This window comes from Leptodactylus fuscus, chromosome 4, assembly GCF_031893055.1.
Source record: "Leptodactylus fuscus isolate aLepFus1 chromosome 4, aLepFus1.hap2, whole genome shotgun sequence".
NCBI lineage: Eukaryota > Metazoa > Chordata > Amphibia > Anura > Leptodactylidae > Leptodactylus > Leptodactylus fuscus.
Window position 1 is genome coordinate 68,542,510 of NC_134268.1, and position 17,002 is coordinate 68,559,511.

Genomic DNA, 17,002 nt, shown 5'->3' on the forward strand with positions numbered 1-17,002 from the left:
TATATGTTATACACGGAATAGGACAAATGGCACGTTAAATTAACTCTTTATTGTGTCATCTGTTATATTCCGGTCAGGCCAACTGGGGGAGCTCAAATGTTACATGCAGATACCCCAAGCTATACAAGATAATTCACAGATGGTGCGAACATGTCAATATCTTTATTAAATGAGCGGTCTATTATGATATTCACTGAGCTTAGATACCCTTCTGTCCCCCATTCCTAATTTATGGATAAAAATAGACCCTTCCTGAAGTTAGGAGAAGACACTAGGGGTTATCTATCAAATGCGCCTCTTCTGGACAAAACTTTGCACAGTTACACCTTGTGTGTGTCCTTTCAGTTTCTGGTGTGATTCACTAATTGGGCACAAACAGTTTATCAATTTCATGCACGTCCTCACCATGTGTCTTGTACCAACATAATAATTAAGGCGCTGACATAGAACAGAATTGTATTTAAAGAAGCAGAAACAAGAGACTTCTGCAGATCTGAAAAGATGGCTTCAAATCCATTCAGCTTGTCCAATGAAGAGAGTGTCTCTGATTTTTCTGTCTTTAAAGGGGTTGTCCAGGATAAAAAAATGGAACGTCACCATTACTCTTCCCACCCTTATCCCCATCAATACTTACCAAGCCTTCCCGTGTCCAGAAACGGCTCCTCCCCTCTTCTTCTCTGCTAGTAATGGGCAGAATAGTTTAGCTTGGTAGATGGGGAAGGGTGAGAGGGGCTAGTAATGGGGAGGGAGGGAATCGCTAGGCTAGAGAGACTGGAAGGTGGGAGCGGCTAGTAACGGGTAGGATTACTAGGCTAAGGAAACATATAACGGTGGAATTATTATCTAGGGAGACAAGGGTGGGGGAGTGTAATGGAGTTAGAGAGGAGGGGCGCAGAGTGAGAGGAAACTAGTGTAGCTGCTACACAGAAAGCTGCACAGCAGGAAGCTACAACATGTAAATAAAAGCAGAGGGTGCAGCCAGAGACACCCAAAAATCACTCCAAACCAAAAGATTTTCTGCCCGGAAAAACAAACTTAAGCAAACTTTGGCAATCAAATCAAATATGAAAAAGATTTTCATAAAAGCAGCATGTGGTCCAGTCCGCCACACCCTCTATCGCTTCTGCTCTGTATTCTTGATTCAGTCTGTAGCCCTGCAATTATCCACTTGAGTTGGCAATACATTTTAGGATATATGATTTGGGGAATCCCTTTAAAAGCCGTACAATGTCAGCCATTTAATATTAGTGGGAGAAAACGGACAGTTCTATGATGAATTCAGTGTGGTTACATAGGAGTGAGATATATTGTATATTACATGTTTTACTTATTTTTTATATCCCAAGATGTGTGGTTGAAAAAAATAAATAAAAATTTGTGATTGTGTCACAAGACGTCCATCCTATAAGTGTCTATTTTCAACCACCCAGTGGTTGTGTTAAGTGGATGTGAGCTAATAGTAGGGAAGACACATCTGTAATAATAATAATAATAATAATAAAAAAAAAAGGCCTACAGCCAGAGACAAGCAATGCTTAGAGTAAATGAAAACAGACAAAAAAAGCCAGTTTTGGTTTTAAAGATTTATTTATTTCTCAATCCTATTACAGGCCTTGTACACAAATGACTCCACACAAAGACTGAAGCATTTAATAAATGCTGTATGATCACATTTGCCACATAGAGCACTACCTGCACATTACAACAGGCCGCGTTTCATTATCAATGCAGTTAATGAAGCTAAATATGTTCCTATCTCACATAATGTGGCAAATGTCTAGTCCAGGTCTGACTGATGGCAGACTATTTAAATCTGCCAGATCTGCTGTCAATAAAGAGATGAAGAAGACACTTTTTCTGTTGAGAGCCACCCTAAATGCACAGCACTCTATTGATCCCTTTAACATCAAACACCACCATTTTAAAGCATTTAAAGCATTATAACTAAGCTTTCATTAAAAACACACAGCACTTTTTGCTGCTTGCACCATCTCATTCTCATTTTGTGTTCAAGTTAAAAACATTATCAGGAGTTTTGTTCTCTAGGGTGTACACAGATCTGGTTCACCTCTTCCATCCCGCCTTAGGCGGGACGTTGACCGCTGTATTGATGCTGTAGGAATACAGCTGGCTGGTTTTTTTTCAACTTTTATTTAATGCAAATGAACCATCCGGGTTATTCATCAAAGATTGGTGGAGGGCCGTCATCATCCTTCTGGAACATGGAAATCTTCTTTCCTCGATTCTGGACATGATCTTCATTTGTTTTCTCCAGAGCTTCAATCTAGAGAGAAAGCAAGAACTTTTAGAAGGACATATACATTTTAGTCACTACAACATGGTTTACTTCACATGCAAAAACCTCCTGGCTTATTTTGGTCCTGAAAAAAAAAACGCTTCCTAATTAGGAAGCTTTTTTTTTTTTTTTTTTTACCTTGAGGCGGTTTTGACCTTGAGACGTTTTTCACATCCCATTCACTTCTATTGCTTTCCATTGCAGTATCCATAGACCACCATTGTATGGAGGCAGATTTTGAGGTGAAATCTGCTGTCAAAATCTGCCTCATTGCCCTCGTGTGAACTGGCCCCAACACCAAAGTACTGTTTCCTAACTGTATGCACATAAAATACATAGCCAATATAGAGGTGTCCATCCTTACCCTTTTCCCTTGGTTGGACATGCCCAGGTGTATGTTACAAAATGGCCAAAGGAAGGAGGGGAGGGGGGGTATATTTATCTGAGGTCTATACCCATATACCCAATTTACTACAAAGGCTCAACTGTGTAAATTTCGCGCAAATTTACCTCAAGGAAATTTTTTATTTTATCACTCAGATATCTCAGCCTTTTATGCTGACCATGTACCACTGTCACTTTTTTTTTTTTTTTTTTTTTTTTAAGGCATTGTAAAAGGTTTTACAGATCTACCATGCCACTTCCCCAACTAAAGTGATGAGCCTTGAGTAAAAGCCTTCAAAATTGGTGTAAAGGGGAAGAATTACAGGGAAAAAAAATATGGCCACCAATGTTTCATGCTGTTTGAGTATGTGTGACCACCTACTGGTTGTGAATTGCAGACGTTAAAAGATTCACTAGCATGCTGTGATCATATTTAGAAATTGTAGTCCTTAAATGGATTAACCGGGGTTTTTATTGCCTATCCTCAAGATAGGCCATAAATACCTGACCAGTGTGTCTGACAGCGATCCACCAGGCAGATCTGCTTCCAGTGGCCATATTGTACAAAATACAGAGCCAGAAAGACAGAAAGTTCCACCACCTATATAGCTGCGGGTGCCATTATTGCAGCTCACATCCCATTGAAATCAGTGAGACCTGAGCTGCAGTGACTGTACCTGAACACAACATAGACATCACGTTGAAGCTTCAATGGAAGCACAACTTTATCCTGTTCACCAAATGGTAATGTATAGTACGGATTAAATAAATTATTTACCTCTGCCATGAAATCCACTTGATTGTCAGATGTAATATTCAGACCAGACACCATATTAAATAGTGCACGTTCATTCGGAGTCTCTGAAACACCACATTTCTGGAAGAACTATGAAGGAAGGAAGAAAAAAGGTTACCAAGCAGATTCCACCTTGTGTAGGAGATCTCTTCAGTGGTTACCAATATTGTTACTTAGCTCCTCATTGACCATTACAATAGTTATAATTTACAGCACATACATAATACTAAAAATCTACCTATATCATACAGCACCAAATCATACAGCATTAAATCTGAAATATTCATCAGGAGCCCATAAACAAGTCATACATAACTTTGGGTCTCTGGATAAATAACACCTACATGAAATAATCATCCAAAAGAGGTTTATTATCAGGAAGATAATTCAGACAGGAAGCTAGAAAGTGTGCTGCATTTACTATACAAGTCCGCTGCTCCATTACAGTTACATTACAGATTTCTATCAAGAATTGTATGAAATACATGGAGGAGAAAAAAAAAATAAAAAATGGGAGCCACGGAAGCACGCCCATAAAACTGGACAGGAATGGGACCCGTCCTGAGTAAAGAGTTAACAAGATTATAATGAATAAAGCAACAGCTAAGAAGTGAGACCAGCAAATAACACCTTACAATATCACGGAACTTAAATATCTTAACCAAAACAGTATCTGTTAAAATTTCGGCTCATGCTTACCTGGGAAACATTCCTACAGTCTCTGTACAGAAACTCCAGGCCATGGGGGTGAGTGGGCTCCACAGACTGACTCACATCGATAAGCCAGACCTGCGCAGAAACAAGTGCTGTCTTAGCAATGTTCAGGATATCGCAATGTAACAATGCAAGAATTGGGTGCGCGGTCTTTACAGGTGAGCCATGTAAAATTAATCTGTCTGACCTTTATAAATCACACACATACATGTTGTTTCTAGGACATGGTCTTAACTGTACCTAAATCACTACATATAAAGATATCAAAGTAACTCCCATTGCATAAAGTTTTTAGTTTTTTTCATGCGTGCGTGTGTATGTTACTGGGAGTTTGGTGGTAAACATTTTTTGTGATATACTTTATTAATCTATCAAACTTTTGACACCTTTTAATAGAAAACAGGCAGCAAAGTTCCCTTTGCAATGCGCTAACTAAGCCGTGCCAGGAGTCTGTACACATGTACTCAATGTTGTACATACAGATGACGCATTGACGAAAAGGGGGTTGGTCCCTTAAAATGGCTGTATGTTCAGTTTTATAACACCTACAAAAATGGTTCTAGAACAGAATCACCTAACAGAGAATTTGGGAATTTCAGCTTAATATGCAGTTAGCTCACACTGCATATATAATCACATTCCTGACTGTATTTAATTAATGATATCTGAGATTCTGTTATAATTAGTGCTGAAATCTTGGCATTATATAAAAACTATGAATCTCTTCGTTCTTATGATACCAGAACCATGAAATGAAAACGAGTTTGTCAGAAGTAAAGTGACATGTTGACATACGAAATCTAAGTTTATTCGGTCATCATGTCACTAACCAGCCTTACAACAGCATAGAAGTGGTTAAGAAATATTTTTTGGTGACACTCTTTAATATGGTTTAGCGCTAACGAATTAAATTGTAATTGCAAGTCAATATGTATTTCTGGTCAGTTCTATAAATGTATTTCTCTGCCTGTTCTAGTAATGTATTTTTTATATATCATATTTTATAAATCTTCATGTACAATCACTAATGGGCAGAGACCACTTAATAAAACCTGACCAGTGAAGGATAATCTGTGAAAACAGGCAGCAGTTTAATATCTGAATCTACGTTCTTTCCGCTCCAAAAACTTAAGACAGTTTAACAAAGTATAGTTACCTTCCCATCGTGCCATAACATGTTATATTCACTAAGATCAGCATGTACAAGGTTGCACTGTTCATAGAGTTGCTTCATCAGCTGTAGAAGAAATAGTTACAGCTTTTTCAGAGCTTTACACAAATTATGTTTCATGAAAGATAAAATATTTCCACTGATCAATACAAAATCGACAAAGAAATCAAAATCAGCATGTATTCCGCTCAGTGGGGTACAAATGTCTTAAACATGAAGTCAGTATAAGAGTAAATTCAGGTAAAGAATGTTCTGTACCCAATAAACATACAGGAAGCTGTGCGTGCACATTCTTATTCTTTACCCCATGGTAATACAATGCTTACATATGCAACATTTATTCATTTATTTTTTCCCCCTATCAGTATGTCTTTGGAGTGTGGGAGGAAACCCACGCAAACATGGGGAGAACCTACAAACTCCTCGCAGATGTTGTCCTCGGCAGGATTTGAACCCAGGACCCTAGTGCTGCAAGGCTGCAATCGACTGTGCCTCCAAATCGGCAACATTTATATAGGGAATCCTTAATAGTGGAAGCCACATTCATATGTGGAATCGTGGATAGTTTGCAATTTCAGTAACAGTTACTATATAAAAAGGAGGTGTTCCAGGCTATAGACATTGTTGACCTAGCCTTAGGATTTGTCATCAATAGCAGATCAGTGGGTATCCAATGCTGCCTGTCAGCAGCTATGGTGCTGGACCTACACAACATTAGGGCCCACAAGCAGACTATTTGTAGTGGCTGTGCTGGGTTGCTACCTCTCATTATCTTGAATAAGAGCAATTAGCAATTACTAATGAATATCATCAATATCTAAACAATGCTACCCCCCCCATAAGTATAATGAAAAATATGGGTTACTTACAGCTAGCACCTGGTAATAAGCTGTTTTAGAGTCCTCCAAACCTAATTTTGCTTCTTTTAGTGTGGGAGCAGGTATCTGATCCTTTCCAATAAAGGACATGACCAGAATGTGCTTCTTTAGCATGACAACTTCTGGACAAGGAATGCCAGCCTTTTGCATTCTATTAAAAAAGAAAAATAAGCACTTACTCATAAATACACATCCGGAACAGCTTGTACCTGTAAGTGGCATTCTTTACAAAAAAAAAAAAAAAAAAAAAAAAAAAAAAAGGATTAAATATAACATGCAGGACTTTGCGTCTGTGCAAAAGAAAACTATTTTTAGTGGGAGAGGTCGCATATGGACACTGGCGGTCACCTTTACAAAAGCCATTCAAATGAAATGGTGAAATGAAACATCACTGGATTATCAGAAAGTGTCCCTGGGGGCGGTCACATGACCACCCCAGGGATATAGGTAATTATACTGGACAACCCCTTTAACTAATATAACTGGATAGACATTTACAATTAACATCAGTTGTCTATCCACTGATAGTTATTTGTGCCTTCATTATCAAGATATTCATCTACTTCGCAATTTTCAAACGAGTAGTCTGGAGCACCAAGGGCTATGACCCCGACCACTCTAATTTGTTGGGTCGGCACGAGCATGCAGGGCCAGGCGAGATTTCAGTATACCTCTCTGGCCCAGTCTCTCAAGGGAGGAGGGAATAAGGACATATTAGAGCAGTATAGGGGAAAATCAGGTTGGAGCAACAGAGCTGCCCCTCCAGACTGCTCATTAGCATATTGTGAAATAAGTATCTCTGTAATATGTATATGAGGCATTAGTTTACTTGGGGGAAAAAAGTGTTAGATGAAAAAAATGCCTGATCTATCTAACCGTGTGGCTGGTTTTATATGCTTCACCCTGTGACAGACTCCCTTTAAATGGGATTACTGCAGGTCCAATAACCAGACCCACACTAATAAGTAGTATGAAGGTACTGCAGTGTTCCAGGGTTCAACAGGTGCGCCCGTGCCTGTTACTGCAGCTCAGACCTAATCACATGGCCCTGTCATTCTCCTGATTTGTGAGGCTTCCAGGGGTCATAGTCCACCATTGTTTGTTTGTTTTTTCTATAGGTTACCAGGATGCAGTTCCATATATCAGCTTACCTCTTCAAGTTATGTTTTTCCTTTTCTGCCCACATGCGAATGATTTTACGTGGATTGAGCTTGCTGAAACGATCCTTGAATCTATAGTCGTCCTTGATATATTTATCCCGATTCTTAAACTCATTCAAGGTGGTCTTGAAAACTTTGATGGCACATTCAGCAGGTACTTCTTGATCTTCCATACTGAATAGAGAAACAAAAGCAAAGATAAGACAAACCCTAGTTAAGGCACAAGAGCAGAGCCACATAAAATCCATCCACCTATAAAACTAAAGCTCATCATCATCAGATACATTGCTCTTGGAGTCCATCATTCAATATTAAGCAAAGCCCATTTGCAATGAAGATAACATACCTTCCTCCATTTGCGTGAAAAACGACTGACTCTTTACCAGTACTGACGCAGCCATTGATAGTATCCAGAACCCCAGCATTTACCATCTTATACAACTGCAGTCTTGTCTTTGGGTCCACTACTTTCTCCTGTTGAACAAAAGAAGATAAGGTATTGCAATAAAGCAGTTATAAACAGTAAAGATCAGTCACAGGAAGAAGACAGCCATACTTACAGCAGTGGAGACTTCCTTCTTGTCATGGAGTCTGGCACTCTTACGCTGCTCAGAAATGGAGTGTTGCTTCAATACATTAAAAACTTGGTTGGACAGTTTTAAGTCCATTCCAATCCCATCTCCGACCTGAAATTCTGGAGTAAACTAGAAAAGACAGAATTTAAGTTAAAAGCTGATATTACAACTGGTCGTAGCCTCAAGTCTCCTAGATGAGAGAGTAGCATCTCCAGGCACGTATTCTTATAAGTGCAGATAAAACACCAGACTGGGAATCTACAAATACAACGCTGGGTTTTGAGAGGATCACAACTATTCACCATTCAGACTTACAAATTTCTATGCACTGAAAAACCAGTCCAATAAATTGTGCCATTTATACTAACTCACTAATATCTTTAATATTGCCACAATCATTGCTTATTTATGACTTTCTAATAAAATAGCAAGAATGATGAGCGAAGTGGATTTGGCATTTTTGGACAATTAGTTTACCTCATTCACAAGCCCCTCCAGTCATAACCCAAAGGAGTATAACAACATTTTTTTTTCTTCTTCAAAGTGATTAAAAATATGGTTTCTACTCTCTTAACCATAACATTCCCTTGCATTGCTGGCGCTGCCAGGCGGGGGTGGGTACACTATATCATGTTTTTTTGTAAGCATATGCTGATTGTGCCCTTTCAGAGGGAGGTCAAGCTCCTTATGGAAGCTCTTTTTATACAGGGTGTGCCCCTAGATCTCTTCATTTACTTGCTTGATCTCCCCCCTATACATTTAGGTAAACAGACTTCCAAATTGTTTTAGTTCTCATGCACTGCTGCCAAAATGTTAATTGCCCTTCATTGGAGGAAAACGTCCCATTCCACTGTTTCTGAGCTCATTGCCTTCATTATGTCCATAGTTCCTGACTGCTTCCCTTAACGGGCCTTCATTGCTGTATGGTCTTCCTGGGATACATATTGCACCTTACAAGGTCTCTGACTCCCCCCCTCTTCTTCTCCCTTGTCACTGTTTTAGCGTTGTTCATTGCTTATACTTTGCACTCTTCCTATATGGTTGGTGTGCCGTCTATATATTATGGCAGCTTGCCTTTTGTTCTCGTTTCCTTTATCCATTTTTCTTATTGTATGCCTTGTTGCAAAAAATAAAATATATATAAATATATATAGTTTCTATGACCTCTGTTACACAAAGACTTACATTTTCCATGCGAGCGGTGTTCTTCCTGCCACAGACCACTTCATCATGTTTTGTTGTTATGTCCTTCCCTTTTCCTATGAATCCTCTCTTTGGTGTGGTGGTGGGTTTATCTGCAGACACAATGAAGTGTCCAGTAAAAGATTTATCTCATTTATAGACTATACACACCTTGGAATTTTTACAAAGGTTTGTGGTTACCCAAAGTTAATGTTGCACTAAGTTTCAGGGTTCAATCTTGATTCATTTTCAGACCCCCTGATATTCAGTTTGGCAGCCTGCTTATAGTTTCATGTGGAGGGTCCCTCCATATAACACACACTGGATGAGAGTCCTGTGCCCCCAAGATACTGCTGCCTTTAATAGCTCTCATGTATCAGCACACTGTGATTCCTGAACTGATTTCTCTTCTGATCACCATTATGGGCTATAAAGAGTGTGTGATACTATCCCCAACCAGGCAGGAGTTCTCGCTCCTCTCTCCATTTTCATACAAAGTACATTGTGATTCCTTCCCCCTAGGATTTTTCCCTATGTACAGCCTGTGTGATCAGTCCTCCCTGATGACTTCAATCCTTCCCCCTCTCTCTATATTAGAATACGTAGAGTACAGCTTCCTCCCAAACACTGAAAGGAGAGGAGAGCAGCAAGCAGACAGACCATATCTGTATCCTTAAAAGAGGTTCTTCAGTTATGTAACAATTACTCCAAAAGGTACAGAATAAATTGGGCCATAGAAGAGATAGCTTGGAGGCTATTTTACTGAGCTCCACCATAAACGTGCAAACTCTGCCAAGTGTGCATGTCTATTTCACGTGGGAGAGGAGACTAAGCAGCTACCTGATCCCTCTATTTCACCATTTGTTCTTGGTAGATAGTTATGGGCCACACACAAACAACACCACATGCTCTGTGCAAAAGCTGCATTTATATCATTCGCCCTTGCACAGTACATGTTTTATCACAAGAGAAAAATACTTCCTGCAGTTATAATTTAAAGGGATTCTATCATTAAAATCAATTTTTTTCTCGATAACACATAGAATAAGCCTTAAGAAAGGCTATTCTTCTCCGCACCGCCGTTCGGTAAAAATCCTGGTTTTCATCAGTATGCAAATGAGTTCTCTCGCAGCACTGGGGGTGTCCCCAATGCTGCAAGAGAACTCTCCAGCGATGCCTTCATCTTCTTTAGCAACAGCCTCTCTGCGCACCTTCTTCCACAACTGGGTTCAAACTATTAGGCCTTGGGCAGAGCCGTCTGCGCATGCCCAAAGGCCACAAGAAAATGGCCGCTTACACAGCTTACTGTGTAAGTGGCCATTTTTCTCGTGGCCGCAGGCATGTGCAGTCGGCTCTGCCCGAGGCCTAGAAATTTGAAGCCAGCTAAGGAAGAAGCGCAGAGGCCGTTCCTGAAGAAGATAGAGGCGGCGCTGGAGAGTTCTCTCGCAGCACTGGGGCCCACCACCAATGCTGCAAGAGAACTCATTTGCATACAGATGAAAACTGAGATTTCTACCAAATGCCGGCGCGGAGAAGACATCTAAAGGTAAGAGAAGAATAGCCTTTCTTAAAGCTATTCCTACATGTGACAGAGAAAAAAAAAAAAAAAAAAAGTGATTTTAATGATAGAATCCCTTCAAGAGAGCAAACTGCAGTATAATATATTGTCTCCTACCTGCTTTGTATGGGTCATGGCGGGTGTCTTGCCAATCCACTTCATCCTCTGAACTCTCACTATCTTCACATGGGTGTACCTTCCGATAGTTTTCAAAAGATATTGAAACTAGAACAAGAAAGAGTCCAGTCATTGTAATAGCCATTTGTGCAGTGTACCTGCCTTTGCTTGTACTACCAGTTGTGTTCCTTACCTTTACTGTCGCCATTAAACTTCTTCTCCTCTCTTTTGAGTTGAGCATCGTATTCTTTATCAAACTGCATTTGTAGCATCTGCGCCAATACTGCATCACTGGAGGTATCAATGTTCTCAGAAGTCAGGAAGGGCCCATCATCTGAGCTACAATGTGACAAAGATCAGACATTAGGGTCCATCAATGTTGTCTAGAAGAACATGGTAAGCCAGGCAGGCTGAACTGGTTTTGTTAAGACTTTTAGGTCACTTGAACAATCTATAAATCTAAATTAATTTACTACCCCTCAAAATATTGCAACATCACTCATACACTTGTGGACCACTCATGAGACTGAAGGTATAACTTACACGACTTCTGGTGGGAACACATGGCTCTCTTCTTCTAGCTGAAGTTCTCTGGCGAGCTCCTCGCTCATGACATCTGCTAGTGAGCACTGGTTCACAGGTTTCGCAGGTAAACCCCATGGGCTCTGTAAGAGAGAATCACGTCACTTATACACAAATTCAGAAGAACCAGCTCCACACAAATGTAATAACTTACTAGTTCCTTATTACACAAATGGCAAAAAAACAAACAAAAAAAAACAACAAAAACACACACACACAAACATATCTTTATCTATATAAAAGACCACATAGTACACACAACATATACACTAATGATGAGTCATTAGTGCTGGAGGTTACATGCCCAAATGCTCTGCCCCTCAGCCCTATTGTGCCCCTCCACTATCATCAGAGATACCGAGCTTCAATCATAAAAAAGTGTAAATTCGCTCAACTTCCCCCTGATGAAGCCAAGAGTGGTGAAACGCGCGTCGAGGCGCGTGACCAGCTTAGATGGGTTAATAGGCAAAACACTTTTTTCATTTTTATACCTCATTGTTCTATATTCTTGCTTGTTAAATCTATGATGGTAAACTGGTTATTTATTTCATATTCTTCGATATGTGCACCTGTCCTTTATAGAGTGTCTTTATTTCTATATGAAACGTCCTTGTATCATGTATGGGCTCAGTGGCATATACAGAGAGAAATTCTTTCAAATAAAAAATAAAATATTCCATCATTTATAAGCTTATTATTAGAGAGACGACTTATGGTTTATACATTTCTTGCATGCTATATAATTATCCCCTAATGCTGGCTTGATATATTGTTTCCCCTATCCTACTTCATATGTGTGTTATGTACAGGACTTGTCATGTCTATTTAATAAAGTATTTATGTATTTTACTTATATGGTGGTAGTCTGCCTTTTTTTGGCATAGTGTAATATTATTGTAGTGTGAGCGGATTCCATGGAAACATTACAAACATCATTACTGACAAACCAGTTATAATCCAAGTGACATATTAACAAAAGACAAGCCCAACCTCTCCAGTGACAACGCTGCTATTGTGTAATGTCCACAGAGGAGCGATGCGTCATAGGCCAATAATGGCCGGGGGATTCTGGGTGGGGAAAATGTCACTGCCATTTGTAAACACTGGTTGTGAAGTGACATCACACAGTATATCCTGGCCTCTGAATGCTCATGTGGACACACGGCTGTCACATGGTGGTGAGACTCGGGATCAGAAACTTTATCACCATACTGACATTGGGATCCATGTTATTACAATAATTCTTATCACAATAATGACATCAAAGTGATATGTGCTAGTAACCACCCACCAATTCTACACTATATAGTACATGACAGCAGCCGGGGAGGGGGGTACGTCATGTCACACAGTGATACGTACTAGTCACTGCCAACCAATTCTGCGCTATATTTTATGGAATGGCAGTCTGCTGGGTACTCAGTGCTCACAAAATATGGGCAGGGACCACCGGACATACTTTCAGTACACAGACAGCAGGACAAGCGACCCACCCCGAGCCAACAGGACAGTGAGGAGGTTACCAAAAGACTGACCACAGCAGGACAAGAACATGGCTCCTAAGTGTTAACAAACATGACTATAGTGTCAGCGGTCACCATAGACGGAGGGGACCTGTATATGACACAGAGGTTAGTCACAGCTCACTAAACTAGCAATTAACAATACCAATAAGCCATCACACTACAAGTACCAGCCACTCCTGGAGCCAAGCTTTCATATCTATTCTAGATTGTTTTACCAGGTATAGAAAATGTCCCATCACATGATTTTAGGATCGTGCCAGCTCATCTGGGTATCACTCAGCTTTCCCAAATCAATAGCCTTATCTGTTCTGGTGAAAGACAATCATTTGGGGCTGTAACTCAGCTATTCTGTATTCTTGGGTAAGACAAACACTTCTAGCTTGGAACTGGTACGGTTTACTAAATACATTCCTGTCTAGATATGGCTGTTAAACATTTGACATAGCGCCCCCTGGTGCTCTGATGAGAAGTAGCCGCTTCTAGCGCTCTGATCGCTGTTCCCTGTCCTGTACAATACAAGGAGTCACATCTCAGTGACGTCACTGAGCTATGGGGCAAGTGTGTCTAATGGTGACACACTAAAGCCCTATGTACATGGGACAGAAGATCGGCCACATTGCCTAGACTGAACCCAGTTACAGGAGTCTTCCTCCATATTGATCTATGGGATAGAAGAGCCAAAAGTATCCCATACCGTATATAGAGTAGGTAGTAGAGCCACGAGACGGCAGGGAATGCCATGAACACCAGGGGGCACCACAATACATATGTAAAAGCAATAGCTAAATAGTGAAATGGTTTATTTTATTATTAGACATATTCTGACTCTCAGTTTGCCAAATGCGTAAAATAATCTCCATACAGAGCCTCATTGATTTGAACGGAAAATACAGGTCACGGTTCATAATATATATATATTTATTATAATAATATACATATATTATATATGTGTATTTATTCACACACACATATATCCCTGTACTGAGAGATGTTCCCACAGCCCTTTATATAAGTGACAAGCCCCGACCCCCGGGCCCCTGTAAGCTGCCTGTGACTATCTATGGTCAGAGCTCTCCAGGCTTACTGTACAGTGTAAGGTGTCATGGAGGACACGACCCGACTACATGTGACTGTGGCAGGGCACTCACCGGCCGGGCTTCGGGTGTCATGATTCCCACTTGCTCCATCTTCTCATTCAGGCTTGGGCTGGTGCTGGGGAGGAGAAGGCTGGATGACTGGAGTTATAGTCTGCGGGACCGGAGGGACAGAGAAGCGATGGCTGTGTAGTGTGATCTGAGGTCGGGATGTGCCCGGACTTGTCAGAGAGCAGAAGCGGCCTGTGGTACGGTCAGGACTCCCGGGAGGCTGATAGTAGGATGCTAGCACGGGGCGCTGTGTACGGTGACTGGATGTGACCTGTAGACCGGTGTGACCAGGACAAGCTCCGCTCTCGGCTCTTCCGCTTCTCTGTGCTCAGCCTCACCTCTCCTGCCGGTGTATTACCAACTCGCGCGGCGCCTGCTGGGAGCTGTAAGCCCTGCACCGCCTCTTAGCCGCCCCACGTGACTGCCAAATCAGTTCTGTCATGTCTCAAGAATGTCAACTTCAACCGCTAGAGGGAAAATAGTGTCACAACTAAATGTATTAATAGTGTCTGCTGAAACAGGTTGTTGTTTTCTCCCATAACTACCATAGACTCCTATTCCAGTCGGTATAATGTGTACATATCCATACGTTTAGTACAATTTACGGGTACCATGTCTATGTTAGGTTGTTTAGACATTTGTTTTTAAACAGATATGATGTTTGAGGACTCGTGATAGGCTTCAGTAAAATGGCGGCCGTGCGGACATTCTGTATAGTAGTGTGTTCTCTAGCAGAATGACGTCATTCAGAGACTATCGGCTGTAGACAGCCCGGGCTTGAGAAGTAGATAGGAGCCTGTCATAAATAATAGAGCACGATTGGTTACTATGGATATTGGTGACGTAAATGCTCTCGGTAGATAGGGAAGTTTTGGTGAGGTCACTAGTTCCTGAAAAGCTCTTGTATTGACTCACCTGTTGACCTAGTTTGCCCATCTCTATACATGTTCTGTGTATGGCTGTGGACATGTCAGAACATGCCCTGTGACGGCGGAACATGCCTCTGCTCAAGCCGTACACGCCGGCACTTCCCATTCACTTCAATGGGACTGCTCGCAGTGAAAGAAGCAGCCCATTCATTTCTATGGGGAGCGCTCGTATGCCGGCTCCCATAGAAATGAATGGGAATGTTCGGCAGCCCTGCTGTAACGCCGGCGTGTACGGCTGTGATACACGCTGGCGTTACGTAGTGTGAATGCCCCCTAAGCTGGTGTAAGCAGCCATTTTCTTGTGGCCACTTATACAGTAAGCTGTGTAAGTGTCCATTTTCTTGTGGCCCGGGCATGCGCAGTCGGCTCTGCCCAAGGCCTAGAAGATTGAACCCCAGGATGGAAGAAAAAACAGGGAGAGGGCATTCCAGAAGAAGATGGAGGCGGTGCTGGAGAGTTCTCTCGCACCATTAGGGACGACCCCGCAGCTGTTTGAGCGCTGAATAATAACAAGAATAATGTGAAACATAAGCCTCTCCATTTCTGTAACTCCTGAAGTTTTGTCATTGTAGTCTTTAGCCCTCTATTCACATGAGCCTGATAAATGTCCATCCCACGGCCGCATTGAAATAGATTTATTCTGATGGCGCTATTCAAATGACTGTTTTTGTTTGTTTTTTAAGGGAATGTCTTATCCTTTGAGGGTTTCTTATACGAGTGGGTTCTCCTAGGAAGTAAAAATATCAATTTTTCAGGACTATTTTACATTCTGGTCACCTTAACAGAGTCTTATACAGAGGAATCACAAGGTCGTAGTCTTCTGATGTCTGCCAAGCAGTATCAGTGATAGTTTGAGCGCTCATGATCTGTGTGACATTACTTCAATATTAGAGAGGGACAGTATTAGAGGGACGATCCACACTTTGGGACCACTAAGTCCCTCAGTATTTAACAGGGAAACCTGCCAGTAAGCATTCCATTTTCCTGTAGCGCCAACACAGAATAAATTAATGGGGTTGTTTAGGAATTAGGTATTTATGGTCTATCCTTTGGATAGGGTATAAATATATGATTGGAGGGTAGCCAACTCTGGTGCCAGTACTATACACATCCCAGAGACAGTTGGCGCCATGCCTTGCATAGTGGCCTGGTGCTGGTACTGGAGCTCAACTCCCATTGAAGCTGCTTATGACCTGGAGGTGGGCAAGATGTTGAAGTATTGCCATATGCCTGTACCCAGCGGGCCCTGGGCTGGTAGAGTGATTATGCTGCCAGGAGGAAACCCAGCAGCAGACCCCGAGGGGTAAAGGACAATTGGGAGGAGAATAGACTCCATGTTGCCCAAAAGAGACTGAAGTTTAAAGGGATTCTACCATTAAAACCCTTTTTTCTGTGGCTAACACGTCGGAATAGCCTTTAGAAACGGCTATTCATCTCCTACCTTTAGATGGGATCTCCGCCGCGCCGTTCCATAGAAATACCGGTTTTTACCGGTATGTAAATTAGTTCTTTGGCAGCGATGGGGGCGGGCCCCAGCGCTGAAAATGCAATGAGGGCGTCCCCACCGCTGCCCAAGAACAGGATCTTGCGCCGCCTCCATCTTCTGCTGGATCCTCCCCTATGGAGGGATAACTATGTCAAAAAAGACAGAAGCATCTCATCATAATATATATAAAAATATAACAATTTTTATTAAATAGTACTCAAATGATAAACATTAAATACAAATACAAAAAAACAGGGGATAGTTGCTTCAAAAATACAGCGGATGGTAGTGGTAATAAATGACTTATAAGTCCAGGGTCAGTATGCTGTATGTGTTGTGGAGAAATTACATAGGTCTACAATGCTGTTTGTAATACAAAGAGTGTGTACCAATATACAATGACAGCTATGAAGGTAGTCAGAAGTCCCAGAGCTCTCCACAAGCGGAGCTGACGGGGCTCATCGATGCCAACAACACGCTCGTTATATGGCGTCCCAGCGAGC

General features: G+C 41.4%; 1 protein-coding gene across 1 annotated transcript; it reads right to left on the minus strand.

The window, feature by feature from the left end:
- Positions 1 to 1,580: 1,580 nt before the first annotated feature.
- RIOK3 (RIO kinase 3) lies at positions 1,581 to 14,460 on the minus strand. Its single transcript, XM_075270606.1, has 13 exons — positions 14,088 to 14,460; positions 11,375 to 11,496; positions 11,025 to 11,170; positions 10,832 to 10,939; positions 9,160 to 9,269; positions 7,960 to 8,103; positions 7,746 to 7,873; positions 7,391 to 7,573; positions 6,231 to 6,390; positions 5,347 to 5,427; positions 4,176 to 4,265; positions 3,459 to 3,566; positions 1,581 to 2,284 (listed from the first exon to the last, which is right to left on the minus strand). The coding sequence occupies exons 1-13, from the start codon at positions 14,124 to 14,126 to the stop codon at positions 2,177 to 2,179; spliced, it is 1,527 nt and encodes a 508-aa protein (XP_075126707.1). The 5' UTR covers positions 14,127 to 14,460; the 3' UTR covers positions 1,581 to 2,176.
- Positions 14,461 to 17,002: the final 2,542 nt, after the last annotated feature.